General features: G+C 43.0%; 1 protein-coding gene across 1 annotated transcript in view; it reads left to right on the top strand.

Annotated features, from left to right (window-relative positions):
- The window catches only part of SNTG2 (syntrophin gamma 2), a 625,784-nt gene that overhangs the window by 414,268 nt on the left and 197,405 nt on the right, over window positions 1–14,111 (top strand). The window contains exon 8 of the mRNA XM_019492704.2: window positions 3,285–3,376. Within this exon, the coding sequence (XP_019348249.1) occupies window positions 3,285–3,376 (92 nt within the window). The remainder of the gene's footprint in view (window positions 1–3,284; window positions 3,377–14,111) is intronic.

The raw sequence follows: 14,111 nt of genomic DNA, 5'->3' as shown, positions 1-14,111 counted from the left end.
TAGTTTCCATTAAAATCAGTTTTGTTAGCATCTTACCAGCCTAAAGGCCTTGTTACATTCTGAACATTAAGCTTCTGAAATGATGATTTCTCTTAGTGTTAGATCCAGTTTAGAGTAGGTACAGGTTCAGTCTGGGCAAATCTGCATGAGATGCTTTATTTACCACACAGAGTTAATTACTGAGCAGTACAGGTCCATGTGTACAAGGTACAGACACTACAACAGTAATTGGCTCTAATTGTGAATAAATGTGTTACTTGCAAATGCAAGTAGCAAATTTACTCATAATTAGTAACTGAAGTAGCACACATGTAGACCCCTAACAAGGAGAAAACCCCCTAACCTCCCTGACCTACCAGATGCTACACACACAGCTTTTCCATGCTGCTTGTGACACATGCCACAGGTTGGCTACCCCTATTGTAATGCGGTGGTAAGAGGGCAGAATTAAAGCTGTGCTTTCAACTTAATTTTTTATATTTCTTGATCTTTGTATGCTTAATTATAAAACCTAGGCATTACAATAATAAAGTACATACATGTAATATTCTTCGCACATATTGGCAAAAATGAATAAAAAACCTTGATCTTGCAGTAAAACATTTTTTTATCAAAACATTCATTATTCTGTCTGCAGCCATCACTTGAAATTGCCTGTAAATCATTTCTTATTAGCAGGTCTATCAAATCTAACTTAATAACACTCAGGTCATAGGCTCTCACTTGGTGGTTTCACAAACATTTACAACATTCCAGGGAAGGTTTCTCTTGATCCATGTTACCCAGCTCATGTTTCAAAAGTGTGTGGCCACTCCCCAGAAATCCAAGATTCAGTCAGGATCCAGCACCCCCAGGATGCAATGCCTCCTCTCCCTACCCTCCTGTTCTGTATGGACATCTCAGAACTGTAGCCCCTAGTCAAGCCCCTACTTACCAGCCCTCTAGTGGCAAGTCATAGCTGTGGAGATCAGGGACAGTCAGAGAAGGTTTTTTTAGCAGGTGTGTCTACACGTGCAATGATCTGAGAGCAGCTTACTGTTGAGTAAACTACTTGAGAGTAAACTCTCCCAGGCACATGTCTACATGTGCAGGAATGCAGAAGCAGATTTGCAGCTCCTAGTAGCAGACTGCTCCTACTCCCTGTGGCCCTGCAACTGGCCCCTACAGCAGCCAGGGGAGCTCTAGCCCCTGCTCTGCAATCATGGATCCAGGGCTAAGAGATCCTTATCTCCAAGCGCCAGCTCCATTATCTCAGGACCAGCTCTGGGAGATCCTTATGTCCCAGCCCAAGTCCCGCAGTTGCAACCACAGAGCTGGTCCTGGGAGATAAGGATCTCTGAGCCCAGGCCCTGTGACTGTGGGACTCAGCCTGAGAGATAAGGATCTCCCAGCCCAGGCCCCATGATCACAGAGCAGGGACTAGGAGCTCCCTGTTGTCAGGGAATGGGGACATTGTCCCTGCCTGGGCTCCAGTGGCAGAGCCTGCTGTAGCAGCAGGTAGCTCCTGGAGGCAAGGAGCAATCTCCCGCTCCCTGGTGCCTGGCTGACCAGGAGCACATTTGCCAATATGTGTGAAGAATATTACATGTATGGACTTTATTATTGTAATGCCTAGATTTTATCATTAATTTTTGCATTTCTTGGTCTTTGGATGCTTAAAATTGAAAGCACAGCCTTAAATCTGCCTTCTTATCACTGCATTACAATAGGGGTAGCCAACCTGTGGCACATGTCTCAAGCAGAACGCAAAGGCTCTGTGTGTAGCACCTGGCAGATCAGGGAGGTTACAGGTACCACAGAGGGAGATGGGACAGGAGCAAAAAGCAAAGCAGCCAAATCGGGCAGAGGAAAGGTACTGGAGTGGTATTCAGGGAGAGTATAGGCCTAATTTGTGGCACGTCTGCCAAAAAGTTTGGTCCTCAATGCATAAAAATTTTTAATTATGTATATTCCTAGTATAATATATCGTATAATGTGCTATTCTATAATCTTAGATTAAAAAAAAAAACAAAACAAAAAAAACCCCACTTACATTTGGAAAGCTATTTACAATATTTCTGGATTTTGAGCCCAGGGTGGGGGACAATGAGGGGAGGGGGGCGCTAAGGGGCACAGCAGTTCCCACTCCTCTGCCACCACCACCAGCCACTGGATCAGGAGGGTCCCATCCATGGTGTGCAGTTGGTGCAATCTAACTGCTCTGCTCTGCTGCCGCCCAGCCCATGGTGCCCAGGCTCAGGGTGCATGGGGCTCCCAGATGATTGGGGCAAGGAGCTGGCCATGCCCCTGCCCTCTTCACTAGGGGTCTCTCTGGGGAGAGGCCCTGGGGCTGCCCCCCCCCACCCCACCCCACTGTGCCCCAAGCATGCCCCTGCTATGCACAATGAGCTATTTGTGCAGGCTGACAGATGCCCAAGCCACTATGCCCAGTTGCTGATGATCCTCCTGGTGCCTTGGGCACACCTGCATTCCTCACTTGGGTTCCTGAGCTACGATATCAAACACTCATCTGTGGCCAAGCAGCAGCTGTGGAAAAGGAACATGCAATGCAGAGGCAGCCTGTGACCTGTCCAGGGGGCCACACAAGGCCTGCACTGGTCCCAGGAATTGCACATGTTCCAGCAGGCTTCTGTGTAGTGTGCCCCAAGGTACAAAATGGCTGCAGGCTTTTATAACCTGCAGCTAGGGACTGCCAGAGAGCAGCCCAACCCAGCCCAGCCCTGGAGCTTAATGTGCCTTGCATTAGGCAATTTAGGAGCACATCTACACATGGATGTGCTAACGTACATTTAAGGTTCATTAACTTTTGGCACAAACAGTTATGTCACATTAGCACGTGAGCAGACATGCTAATGTGCATTAACACAATGTGTATCCATTGACACAGCATTAACATCTACATGTGCGCCAATGTGATTTAGCTATTCGTACCTTAATTTGATACCCGCTTTGTCCAAACTCCAACCTATGCTCCAAACTCCAACCTAATACTGATCAACATTTATGCAGCTCACAGCATAAGGTGTAACAAGGCTGTTAGTCACATAAGTAATTCCGATGAACACAAATCTGTAAGTAGAGCTGTCTAGGTGCCTATATCCCCTTTTTCAAATGCAGCATATGTTCAGACAGATGTCGTTGAATGCAGTCAGATGGGTGTTTTCATCTGTTGAGTAAAAATTACAAACTCTTATGCTGTTAGCCCACCTCCATTGAAATTATTATTACCTGCTTAATGCCTCTTAAATGTAATTAAGCAACTACTCTTCATCCTGTGGTTTCAGGTTCCCCTGGACCATCCAGTGATCACAGCAGTGGAGCTTCCTCACCTCTCTTTGACAGTGGTTTACATTTAAATGGAAACTCAACTAACACAGTAAGCAAGTTGATTGTGAAAAGATATTGTTGGCTGTTTTACCAACTATCTCCCAAGCTTCAAACAAGACTATCAAAAACATATATTTTGAATTGGTCATGAAAACACTAAGGTTATAGATTTAAATTATATATATATAGCCTCATATACTTACCAAAGCTAGTATACCCCAGGCAGTTGGTAAGCCTGTAGGAGTGACCACTGTAAAAATATTGCACGTGTGTATATGAATTTACAGATTTTATTACATTCAGTACAACAGCAAAAATCAAAATATACTTGATATGCCAGGTATGTTAAGCAATGTCATGATGTAATTCGATTGAAATTAGTGATGTGCTAAGAAGGAGACATGGGTAAATGGAAAGAAAAAAGAAGATTAGTATGTGGGGAAAAGAACATTTTTAAAGAATTTCTTCAGCCTGAACCAAAATTATTGTGTTCTAATGAAAATAGCTGTGTTTTGTATGGAACTCAGTACTGTCATTGTGCCTCAGACATGCTTCTCCAGTTGGAAATTTTAGCACCGTTCCATACAGTTTTTGAAACCCACTCATCTTAGGCAAGAACTGGGGGTCCAGATACTCAGACCATATCATTTCTTAGCGTGTCTAGGTATCAGAGTCAGAACTGCAGATCTCTGCACAACTTTCAGGTTGCAAAGAGAAATGTGGGATTGGCTCCAGGGATATGTACCCACTGCACAGGAATTTTAAATTCCTTCTCATTTCTGAAGTCAGCTCAGTGCCTCCCACTCAGGTGATACTGGAACTTTCACTCTATGACAGATCGGAATCAAGTCCAAATTCCTTCTCATCTCTTTTTGATTTACTATGTTAATTCTTTCACTGCTTTTTGTTGCTAGCGCCTGTTGCCCACTTGTCCAGTGTTCCCACAAACTATGCACTTCCTTGCACGATGTCCATTTCTGAAGTGATCCATCATCAAGCCACTATTCCCTTAACCACTGTAGTGTAGCAGGGACAAAAGCAAGCTAATGTATGGGTGAAGACTGAAGAGAGGGGGGTGCATGTGTGCACGCACATGCATGTAAATATATAAACCATCCAAATCAGTAGTAGCAATGGGTGGAGGGGGAGCAAGAATAGGAGGAAGAGCAGTGAGAATATGCATTAAAATGACTCAGCATGAAAATATTTTGGAACAGGGGTATAGTAGGTTGCCAGCTAGCCTGGCTCTGTCTGACTCAAATCAGTCCTTGAGCCTTTTAATTTGGTCCCAGCAACAGTCTTTCTGTGGGCTCAGAAATACAGGCTGTAATGCCTAGATTGTTCTGCTTCCCAGGCCTCAGCCAAGAGCAAAACAATCCAAACTGAGCTTGAAGCCCTAGGTCAATCCACTCCTCAGAGCACAACAGAAAAATACATACAGTCCACAATGAAACCCCCAAAAGCAAAATCTGGTTCTCACCTTCCACTCTTTTCTCTCTTAAAACCACCTGCCTCTCCCTGCAAAGAAACCTACCTACCTACCTACCTACCTCCAGTCCAGTCCAGTCCAGTCCAGTCCAGTCCAGTCCAGTCCAGTCCCCCCCAACTCATTTTCACTTCCTGTTCCCTTTTATTTCCAGGTCAACTAGTCAAAGTCCCCTCATTTAATAATTAACTGGGCCAGCTGCAACCCATTATGTGGACATCCTGCTAACTGGCTGGCTAATTGCTCCAGGCTGCAAGCCTGTAGCCTGTTACAATAGGCCATTCATATTTCTACAAAACTTAATTAATAAAAGATTACTCTATAGGTACTATGAGTGCTCTGCCCCTTCCCAGAAGAGGGCTTCTTTCTTCATATCAGAATATTAAGCTGCTACTATGTTATGCGTTGTCATTCTAAGGTACCCTCACACCTTGACTTTCAGTCATTGTACAAAATTAAAAGCAAGCATCTGAAGTTTTGTGGTCCTGTAAGACAGACAGTTTGGGCCTGGATATGCCACATAGTTTTTGCATGGTCCCAGATTATGTATGATACACTGAGATATGGAACAGACACACAAATGTATAATCCAGGGGAGCTGCTGTAGGAATTGTTTTTATAGTGGCGGGACAGCAGGTAATAGCTGCTGGAATAATTGCAAATTAAAAAAGAAAACATATTTCCAAGACAGAGCCCTTGAAGATTGTAGGAAAAGCTCAAAATCTGAAGTGGAAAAAAGAGAAAGAAAACATAGGTGAATAACCTGAAAAAGATTCATTTTTAAATAGCACTGAACCTGATATCTCTGAAGTTTGACATGAAGCTCACGTGAAAAGCCAAGCACATTCACAGATACCTATGAAAAAAAAAGAGAAACTAGAGCAAAGTACTTCATATTGTATCTAGCCCAACAGAAAGGTCGCAGCCTCCCTTCATAAGGAACAACTTGAAGAGTCCCAATAGACTCCATGAAAGAACCGATGAAAAAGCAAATATTGTGAATAGAAAAGTGATCTTTGCTTCAGAAGATGGCCACTGAAAGCACAGAAGTAGAAAGACTTTATCAAACTGAACTTGGATCAAAACAGGCCAGCATTCAGGTCATGAATATTTGTCAGTTGCAAACAACTGAAATTTTCTTTTTTTTTTTTTAAATAAATGCCATCATTGGTACAGTAAAGCATAGCTGGACTTTTGTGTCTTGTGACATGTTTGCCTTTAAAAGAGACCCAGTCTTCTCTCAAACTTTGTGATAATCTCAAACTGCTTTAATGAAATACCTTAACTGCAGAGATGAAATTCAGCCTACATGCGATTATATTGCAGTTACACTGACGGAGCAAGTCAAAGTTGTCATTGTTGTAACTGCTGTACAGACACACACGTAATAAAGGAGAGATAACTAACAACATGCACTCAAAACATAAGGGAAAGGAAACATTATTATGCCCGTTTAATAATGTTTTCAGCATTTATGGTATATGCCACGTAGTATAATATCTGAGTATCATCCAGTCTAGAACCTTAACTGCAACTATGTTCACATCACTATTAGGGATTTTAAGTAAATTCTTTTCTCCACAAATAACATGCATGTATGCACTGGGTTTTGGAGGAAACAAAAACAAAAAGTTCTGTGCAACTGTAAGTGGCTTAACCTTTTTTCTATGGTGTGTAAGTATTATAAAAAACTGAAGTATCACTGGTAAAGATACGTCATGTTTATCCCCAAATGTGCTTTTTTCTGATTGTGGGCCCCACCAAGTGCCTGAGGGCAGGATGGGGATCAGTGGGGTTCAGGAGGATTATATGTTAGAATATTGAATGGAGTAGAAGTGGCACACCCCTCCACAGATAGATACTGTCACAGTGACTAGAAACCATTAAGTTACAAGGGAGGGGAGAGTCCTAAATTCCTGTCTTTGCTCTGTGGGCATTTCTGCATTTTACATTAGACAGTCATTGGATAGAAAATAGAACTCAGGGCTTCTTCTTCTTGGCTGAATGCTATAACTCAATGGTCAGAAACATTTTCTGGTAGTAGACCAGAATAACCCAGCTTGGGTCTGAGGAGGGCTGGCACTGGGACACAACAGCTGCTGTTACAGTTGCTGACACTTCTCCCCACTGCTCAGCTGCAGCGTAGGTGAAACCCCCTGCTACCCAGTTGGGGTGCAGATGAAAACTCACTGCCAAACACTACTAAATACCGTTGACTCTATGGACCAAATCCCACCCTGTCCTAATCATCTGGTCACAGAGTCAGGCTTCCTTTTTCTTATGGTCCTCCTGGCCCCTTGATTCTGGTCTGGTCTATACAATGAATGGCTTAATTTCTCCCAGTTATACCATGGTGGCTAAGAAACTCTACTTGGAAGGAGGGTGAGGAAGGTGTAGAGACCAATTCCTCCTCTTCCTGGTTAGATGCTTTAAATACTAGGCTATTGTGTAAAACCCGGGTGGTGGCAGCACCATGAACTTCCTTCAGGTTTCTGAGTAAAAGTCACTGGTTGTTGCACTTTGTATTGAATGCACTGCTGTCATTGTGGACTAGCAGTGCTCAGCACATGCTTAAGGGATCAGACTCAGTGACAGGTAGCCAGGGCTTTTGTTATTTTAAGGGGAAAGTATCAGCAGAAATTTCCCTGAGTGTGCAGGGGGGAGGGGGAGCTGCCCATGGTGAGCTGAATGCAAGTGAATAGGCAACCCAAGGACTAGAGGCCATGAGTGCCTATTGCAGAGCTGACTACACTGCATTAAGACAATAGGGCTGAGCCGCACTCAAACAGAAAGAGTGCCGCTAAAGCAGCCAGAGCAGCAGTTGTAAGCTGCCCAAGCAGCCAGCCCTCAAGCCTATTTCCAAACTCCTGTGGGTGGCTAAAGACTTGCCTGACTGAAAGGCCCGGGGCTCAGGAGGCACATAAAGCCAGTGCCTGAGACCAGGTGGTCAGTGAGGCCTTGCAGGCATCAGGTTGAAGAGCTCTGCATCAGATGGCTGCAGGGGATCAGAGAATCATAGAAAGTTAGAGTTGGAAGGAACCTCAGGAGGTCATATAGTCCAACCCCCTGCTCAAAGCAGGACCATCCCCAACTATATAATTCTAGCCAGGGCTTTGTTGAGCTGGGCCTTAAAAACCATCAAGGATGAAGATTCCACCACCCTTCTAGGTTACCTGTTCCAGTGCTTTACCACCTTTCTAGTGAGAAAGATTTTCCTAATATCCAACTTAAACCTCCCTTGCTGCAACTTGAGACCACTGCTTCTTGTTCTGTCATCTGCCACCACTAAGAACAGTCTAGCTCCATCCTCTGGCTAGCTCTATGGAAGAAAGAGACTTGGGGGTCATCATTGACCACAAGATGAACATGAGCCGTCAATGCAATGCTGCAGCTGGTAAAGTGACCAAAACACTGGCTTGCATCCATAGATGCTTCTCAAGCAAATCCCGGGACGTCATTCTCCCCTTGTACTCGGCCTTGGTGAGGCCGCAGGTGGAGTACTGCATCCAGTTTTGGGCCTCACAATTCAAAAAGGATGTGGAGAAGCTTGAGAGAGTCCAGAGAAGAGCCATGCGCATGATCAGAGGTCAAGAAAACAGACCTTATGACGACAGGCTGAGAGCTATGGGGCTCTTTAGCCTGGAAAAGCACAGGCTCAGGGGTGATCTTTAAGTTTATCAGGGGTGACCACCAGTATCTGGGGGAACGTTTGTTCACCAGAGCACCCCAAGGGATGATGAGGTCGAACGGTTATAAACTTCTGCAAGACCATTTCAGGCTGGACATAAGGAAGAATTTCTTTACTGTCCGAGCCCCCAAGGTCTGGAATAGCCTGCCATTGGAAGCGGTTCAAGCATCTATGTTGAACACCTTCAAGAGAAAATTGAATACTTATGTTGCTGGGATCCTATGACCCCAGCTGACTTCCTGACCTTCAGACGGGGGGCTGGACTTGATAATCTTCTGAGGTCTCTTCCAGCCCTAATGTCTATGAAATCTATGAAATCTTTGGAACTACCCTTCAGGGAGTTAAAGACTGCTATGAAATCCCCTCTCAGTCTTCTCTTCTGCAAACTAAATAAGCCCAGTTCCTTCAGACTCTCCTCAGAAGTCATATGCCCCAGCCCCCAAACCATTTTCATTATTCTCCACTGGACTCTTTCCAATTTCTCTACATCCGTTCTGTAGTGGGGGGCCCAAAACTGGACACAGTACTCCAGATGTGACCTCATCAGTGCAGAATGGAGGGGATCACCAGACTGTTACCAGAGCTGCCCTTGGATCTGCAAGCAAAGAGCTGACAGCTTTTGGGCAGTAGGATCCAGTAGGAGGTTGGGTAATGTTTAAAGCAATAGTGTACATTTTTCTTTTCTCATGTTAGTTTGCCCAGAGGGGAAAAGTTTTGTGTTAAATGATTGCTTGTTTTGTTTTGTTTGCTCTAGTTACCAGTGGACTGAGATAACAAGGGAGGAGGAGATCACAGTGATGCCCAAGGAGCGCATCAGTGTTTTGAGCCCTAACAGGCAGCAACCAGGAAGGGTTAAAGCCTAAACCTAGGGGGCCTGAAGCTAGGAAGGCTAAGGTCAGCACCTGAGTGAGGCAGAATCATGGCCAAGGGCCCAGAGCCCAAGAGGGGCTAGGTGGGAATACCCTGAAGCGAGTGAGGAGGAGCAAGAACCAGAGCCAACATCCCAGTGCTCAAGACAGCAAGAAGCCCAAGAGAGAAAAGCCAGGGCCAGGGGCCCAAAGCCCAAGAGGGGTAAGACCAGATCCTGAGGTGGTGAGATTAGTGCTCATTCCCTAAGCTAAGATGCAATGCAGTGGGCCTAGGTTAAAGGGGTCAACTAGAAGAAAGGAGTGGAAGCCAGGAAGGCCAAGGCCCCAACAAGGGCATAGAGGCCTGAGATGGCCTGCATTGGTTTGGGTCAAGTGCCTCACACAAGTCATAATCAGTAACATCTTCCAGGCATAGATGTGACTGTAGGGGAGTTTGGGGGCCACATAATTAGCCCCTAAGCCAATTACTGCAACAGAGGAGAGCATGGATGGGTCAGGAGGGCCCCACTGAGTGCCTGAGGGCAGGATGGGGATCACTGGGGTTCAGGAGGAACCCTAGTTGCAAACACAGGTTCACTCTGGGATCCAGGTGCAGACTCCCCTTCTCCCAAGCAAATTATATCAGCAAGACATGGCAGGTGAGGGGGCAAAAGGAGAGCCAGAGCAGGACAGGAATCATAAGGCCGCCATGGGGAGTCATGGCCACCCATAAGGTTCGGTCCTGCTACGGGCCCCTTCAAGAGGCTACAGGCTTCTTCTAGAAACTTGCCCCACACCTCTAGAGGTGCCCCACACCTCTCACTGAGGATTCAGTGGAACTTAGGTTTGAGGTAACTGCTTAGACTGTGGTTCTTCTGTGCATGTCCATAAACATTAGCCTAGGCACCTTTGTAGTCCAAAATCTAAGAGCCAAGCACTCTGAAGAAGTTTTGTGGCTGCTTCAGAGATACTTATATTTCACTTACTCAAGCACCTACTTTATCAGTTAGGGTATTGTCTCAAATACATGTAGAGATTGTGTTGCTTCAGAATCCCTTTTTCACTAATGGTTAATTGAAAAATCCCTTTTCTTTTAAGAGTGCTTTTGGTTGCTACTGGATACAGATTCCCAAAGAGAGTTCACCATCTAAATGAATGTATTGGTCACTGTTAAATAGCTATTGTGAGCTCTTTTCAGAAGACAAAATGAAGGCAGAGCTCAACAGCTATTTTGCCTTGGTCTTCACAAAAACACGAGTTGAAAAAATTAAATAGACAATGAAATGGAAAGGCTGAGGATTGGGGTCATGGAAAAATCCTTCACCTTCCAGGAGCTTTTGTTTCAAGTCAGCAAGGACCTGATGTCCCAGGGTGCTGAAGGAACTGGCAAAAAGGATCTTAGGGCCCTTGGCAATAATATTTACTAAATGTTATAGACTAGTTAGCCTGACTTCAGTATTGGAGATTTTAGCGGAGAAAATTACGAAGAAGTCAGTCAGTTTGTAAGGATCTAGGAGGAAGACAAGCTTATCACAAGCAGCCAGCTTGGATTTTTCTTAGAACAAATTGTGCCAAATAAATTGGATCTCCTTTGACAAAATAACTACTTGGGTGGATGAAGGGAATGTAGTGAATATTGCGTATTTAGACTGTAGTACACATGACTTTCTCATACATAAACTGCAGAAATGTAGCTAGACATTACTACAAGGTATATAGATAACTGACTCAATAGCTCCAAGGAAAGGGTAGTTATAAAAGAATATGGAATGGTCTCAAATAGAGTCCCTGAGTGATCTTTCCTGGATCCAGTCTAAGTTAATTTGTTTACTAATATTTAAATGCTAGAGCAGAAATAGATGCTAACATAAGTTTATGGAGGGAATAGAATGATAGGAAAGGGTATATGATGCATGGAGTTGTATTTATGGTCCCCAAGTTACAGTGTAGCCTGGAGGGTGTCAGGTTATCCCACATTTCTGGGCTTTGCTGGCCACCACATGAGGCAGGGAGAGGACCCCCTCCCCCAACACACACACAGTTGCTGTGGGTGTCAGGGGCTTTTTTTTCATTTTCTTAGGAGTGGGTTTTGGCCACAGCCAAAGCTGGGAATTTTGATTGGGGTGTACTGATATTCCTGCTGGAACTTAAACCCAGAGGTTCCTGGCCAGAGGGTCTTGCTCCTCTGCTCAGGGTCAGATTGAGTGATCATCAGGAAATGGTATCCCATGGTTAGACTGACACGGACTGTCAGGGTTTTTTGCCTTCCTCTGCAGCAGGAGGTCTGGTTCTCTTCCTTAGTCCTCTTCAGCATATTTTAACAGATTCCTTCCTATCTGTGCAGTGCCATGAATTTGATAGTTCTCTTGCCCCTCTTTACCTGTTAAAGGGTATTTTTCAAGTTTCAGGCATTATACGTGGCATGAGGGTTGTTGGTGACGTTTTTAAGAAACAAGTTAAACAAACACCTATGATGGTTTAGATAGGGATGATCCTGCCTTGGGTAAGATGTTGGCCTATCTGACCTCCCAAGGTCCTTTCCTACCTTTTATGATTCTGTTATATGCTTAGTATACAAATGGTCTAAGAGTTGTTTTTGTTTTCACCAGTTTGGGGGCAGAGACCAAATACATAAGATGGATAGAATTGGAGAGACCAAAAAAAAATAGTTTTTAAATAATAAACCACAATATGACTCTGCTTTAATGTAATATCAGCTGGTTGTCATCTTTTCTACATTCCTAAGAACAGTAAGACACTAAAAATATTTATGTTTCATAGTACATGTCTCAGCATACTGTAGAAGTAAAAACTAATAAAAGCCTTTCTTATTATCTTGTTCTGTTTTGTTCTTTTCTGTTAATGTAGAGCTACATACAAAATCTAAGGATCTAATTAAAGTTTTACTTTTCTTTCATTGGGGCAAAATTAGAAGAACTGTAGACACAGTTGCCAATCTAGCCCCTACTATTTAATCTTAGATCACAATTATCATGCTTAATATTTCATCCATTTTTGGTTAAAACTATGTTTTAGTTTTAGTCCCTGATTCATCATGCAATTAATATTTCCACCTTTCTGTAGCAAAGAAACTAAAAACTTGGTTATGACTCATTAAAGTTAAAGTTGAACATGTGCTTCAGGTTTTTTTTTTTGATTCAGTGCCTTGGCCAAAATATGGTGAAAGTGAAAAATAACATTGCAGAGTGAAAAAGAATAAACACAGAACCAGTGGAAGAAATGTAACTTGAGGGAGCACTGAGTAGTGTTTTGCCTTTGGCCATTTATTCTATGCAAAAAAAAAAAAAAAATCCATCAAAAGTTGGCAGATAATGTAATAAAGTTTCATCATCAGATCTTTTGAAAACTAAAATAAAAAAAATCAAGGGGGTCAGATAAGAAGTATGGTCTTTTTTCACTATCTATGAATAATCAAAAGTCTAATACACTTAAAGAAATGTTAAGAAATAAACCTAATATTAACACACAGCAGCAACAAACACCACAGGTGGTCTGACACACTGGGATCTCAGTCCATGATCAGACCTCATTAGCACATTTTTGAGCTGACAGCCAATGGAACTTGATATGGAAATACATGCTGAGCAGAAGAGAATCACTTATGTTGCTCTTTCTAGGCAGTCTGTGGTTTAGCGCTGTTTAAATGATTCACTGTGAAAAATATAGTTGCTTGAAACAGCCCTTTTGGCTACTCACAAATTATTTAGCTTATTTTATATGCATTTAATGCTGTACTGTTACTTCTTTATGGTGATTCTTAGGCCAGAGATTTCCCAGATTCTCGTCACAAGTGCAAACAAGATGGCTTAGGTGATATAGATTCGCTTGGTTTTGTTTTTTTAATTAGTTTTTTATTCTTCTTGATACAAGTATGGTTGTTTACATTATTGTTATACATTTCTAATCTATATTAATTCCATTAAGAATTTAAAATTGAGTGGTAGTGTAATAAACCTGCTTTCCCTGCAGGTGGGTGTGGTTTGACAGAGAGAAAGGAGTGAAGGGAGCATTAAAACAAGAAACTCTTTCATTTAATGAATCAAATGGGCCAACCCTGAGAGAAGCAAGTTTTGCTATATTAAAAGTGTGTAGGCTTTTTTTAACAATTGTCTCATCTTACTGAATACCTGTGTTGATGCTAATGTAACAATGTCAGAATTGTGGGCTGGTAATGAAATGAGTCCAGACCCCCAGTGGAAGCAGAAGTTGCTTCTAGTACAACCAGAAGGACTCGAGATGAAGCAGACTGAGTCACAAACAGGCTATACACTAAAGGTGAGGAGAAAAGGACTTGACACCTTCCTGGAAGAGAGAGCAAACAAGTTGAGTGGTTCAGGAAATGGTGAGAGCAATAGTGTCCTTTTCCAGTGCTAGACAGGTTGTTGGGGAATAGCAGTAGAAACGATCCCAGTTTGATAGTAAGGTGAGATAGGAAACTAACTCACTAAAATAAATAAATAAATAAATAAAATCTTTATAGAAAAAAGACGAGTATTTGGCCAAAATCTTAACAGAAAATCTCTGCCAGTCTCTGCTTGTATGTGCAGATGAATGTACAATTACCAGGTTTTTTGTGATGGAGATGGCTTGATACAACTGAGATACTTCCAAGGTTTGTTGAGGATTAATAGATGATACAGGTCAATTGTCTAAGATCTCTGAAAATAATAAAACAAAGTGGACTGGAACCTCCACAAATCACATGCATCATCCACACAGTTTCCACAACAAACCAACATTT

This window comes from Alligator mississippiensis, chromosome 1, assembly GCF_030867095.1.
Source record: "Alligator mississippiensis isolate rAllMis1 chromosome 1, rAllMis1, whole genome shotgun sequence".
Taxonomy (NCBI): Eukaryota; Metazoa; Chordata; order Crocodylia; family Alligatoridae; genus Alligator; species Alligator mississippiensis.
The sequence above is the reverse complement of the archived record's forward strand: the minus strand, read 5'-3'. Positions and strand labels throughout refer to the sequence as shown.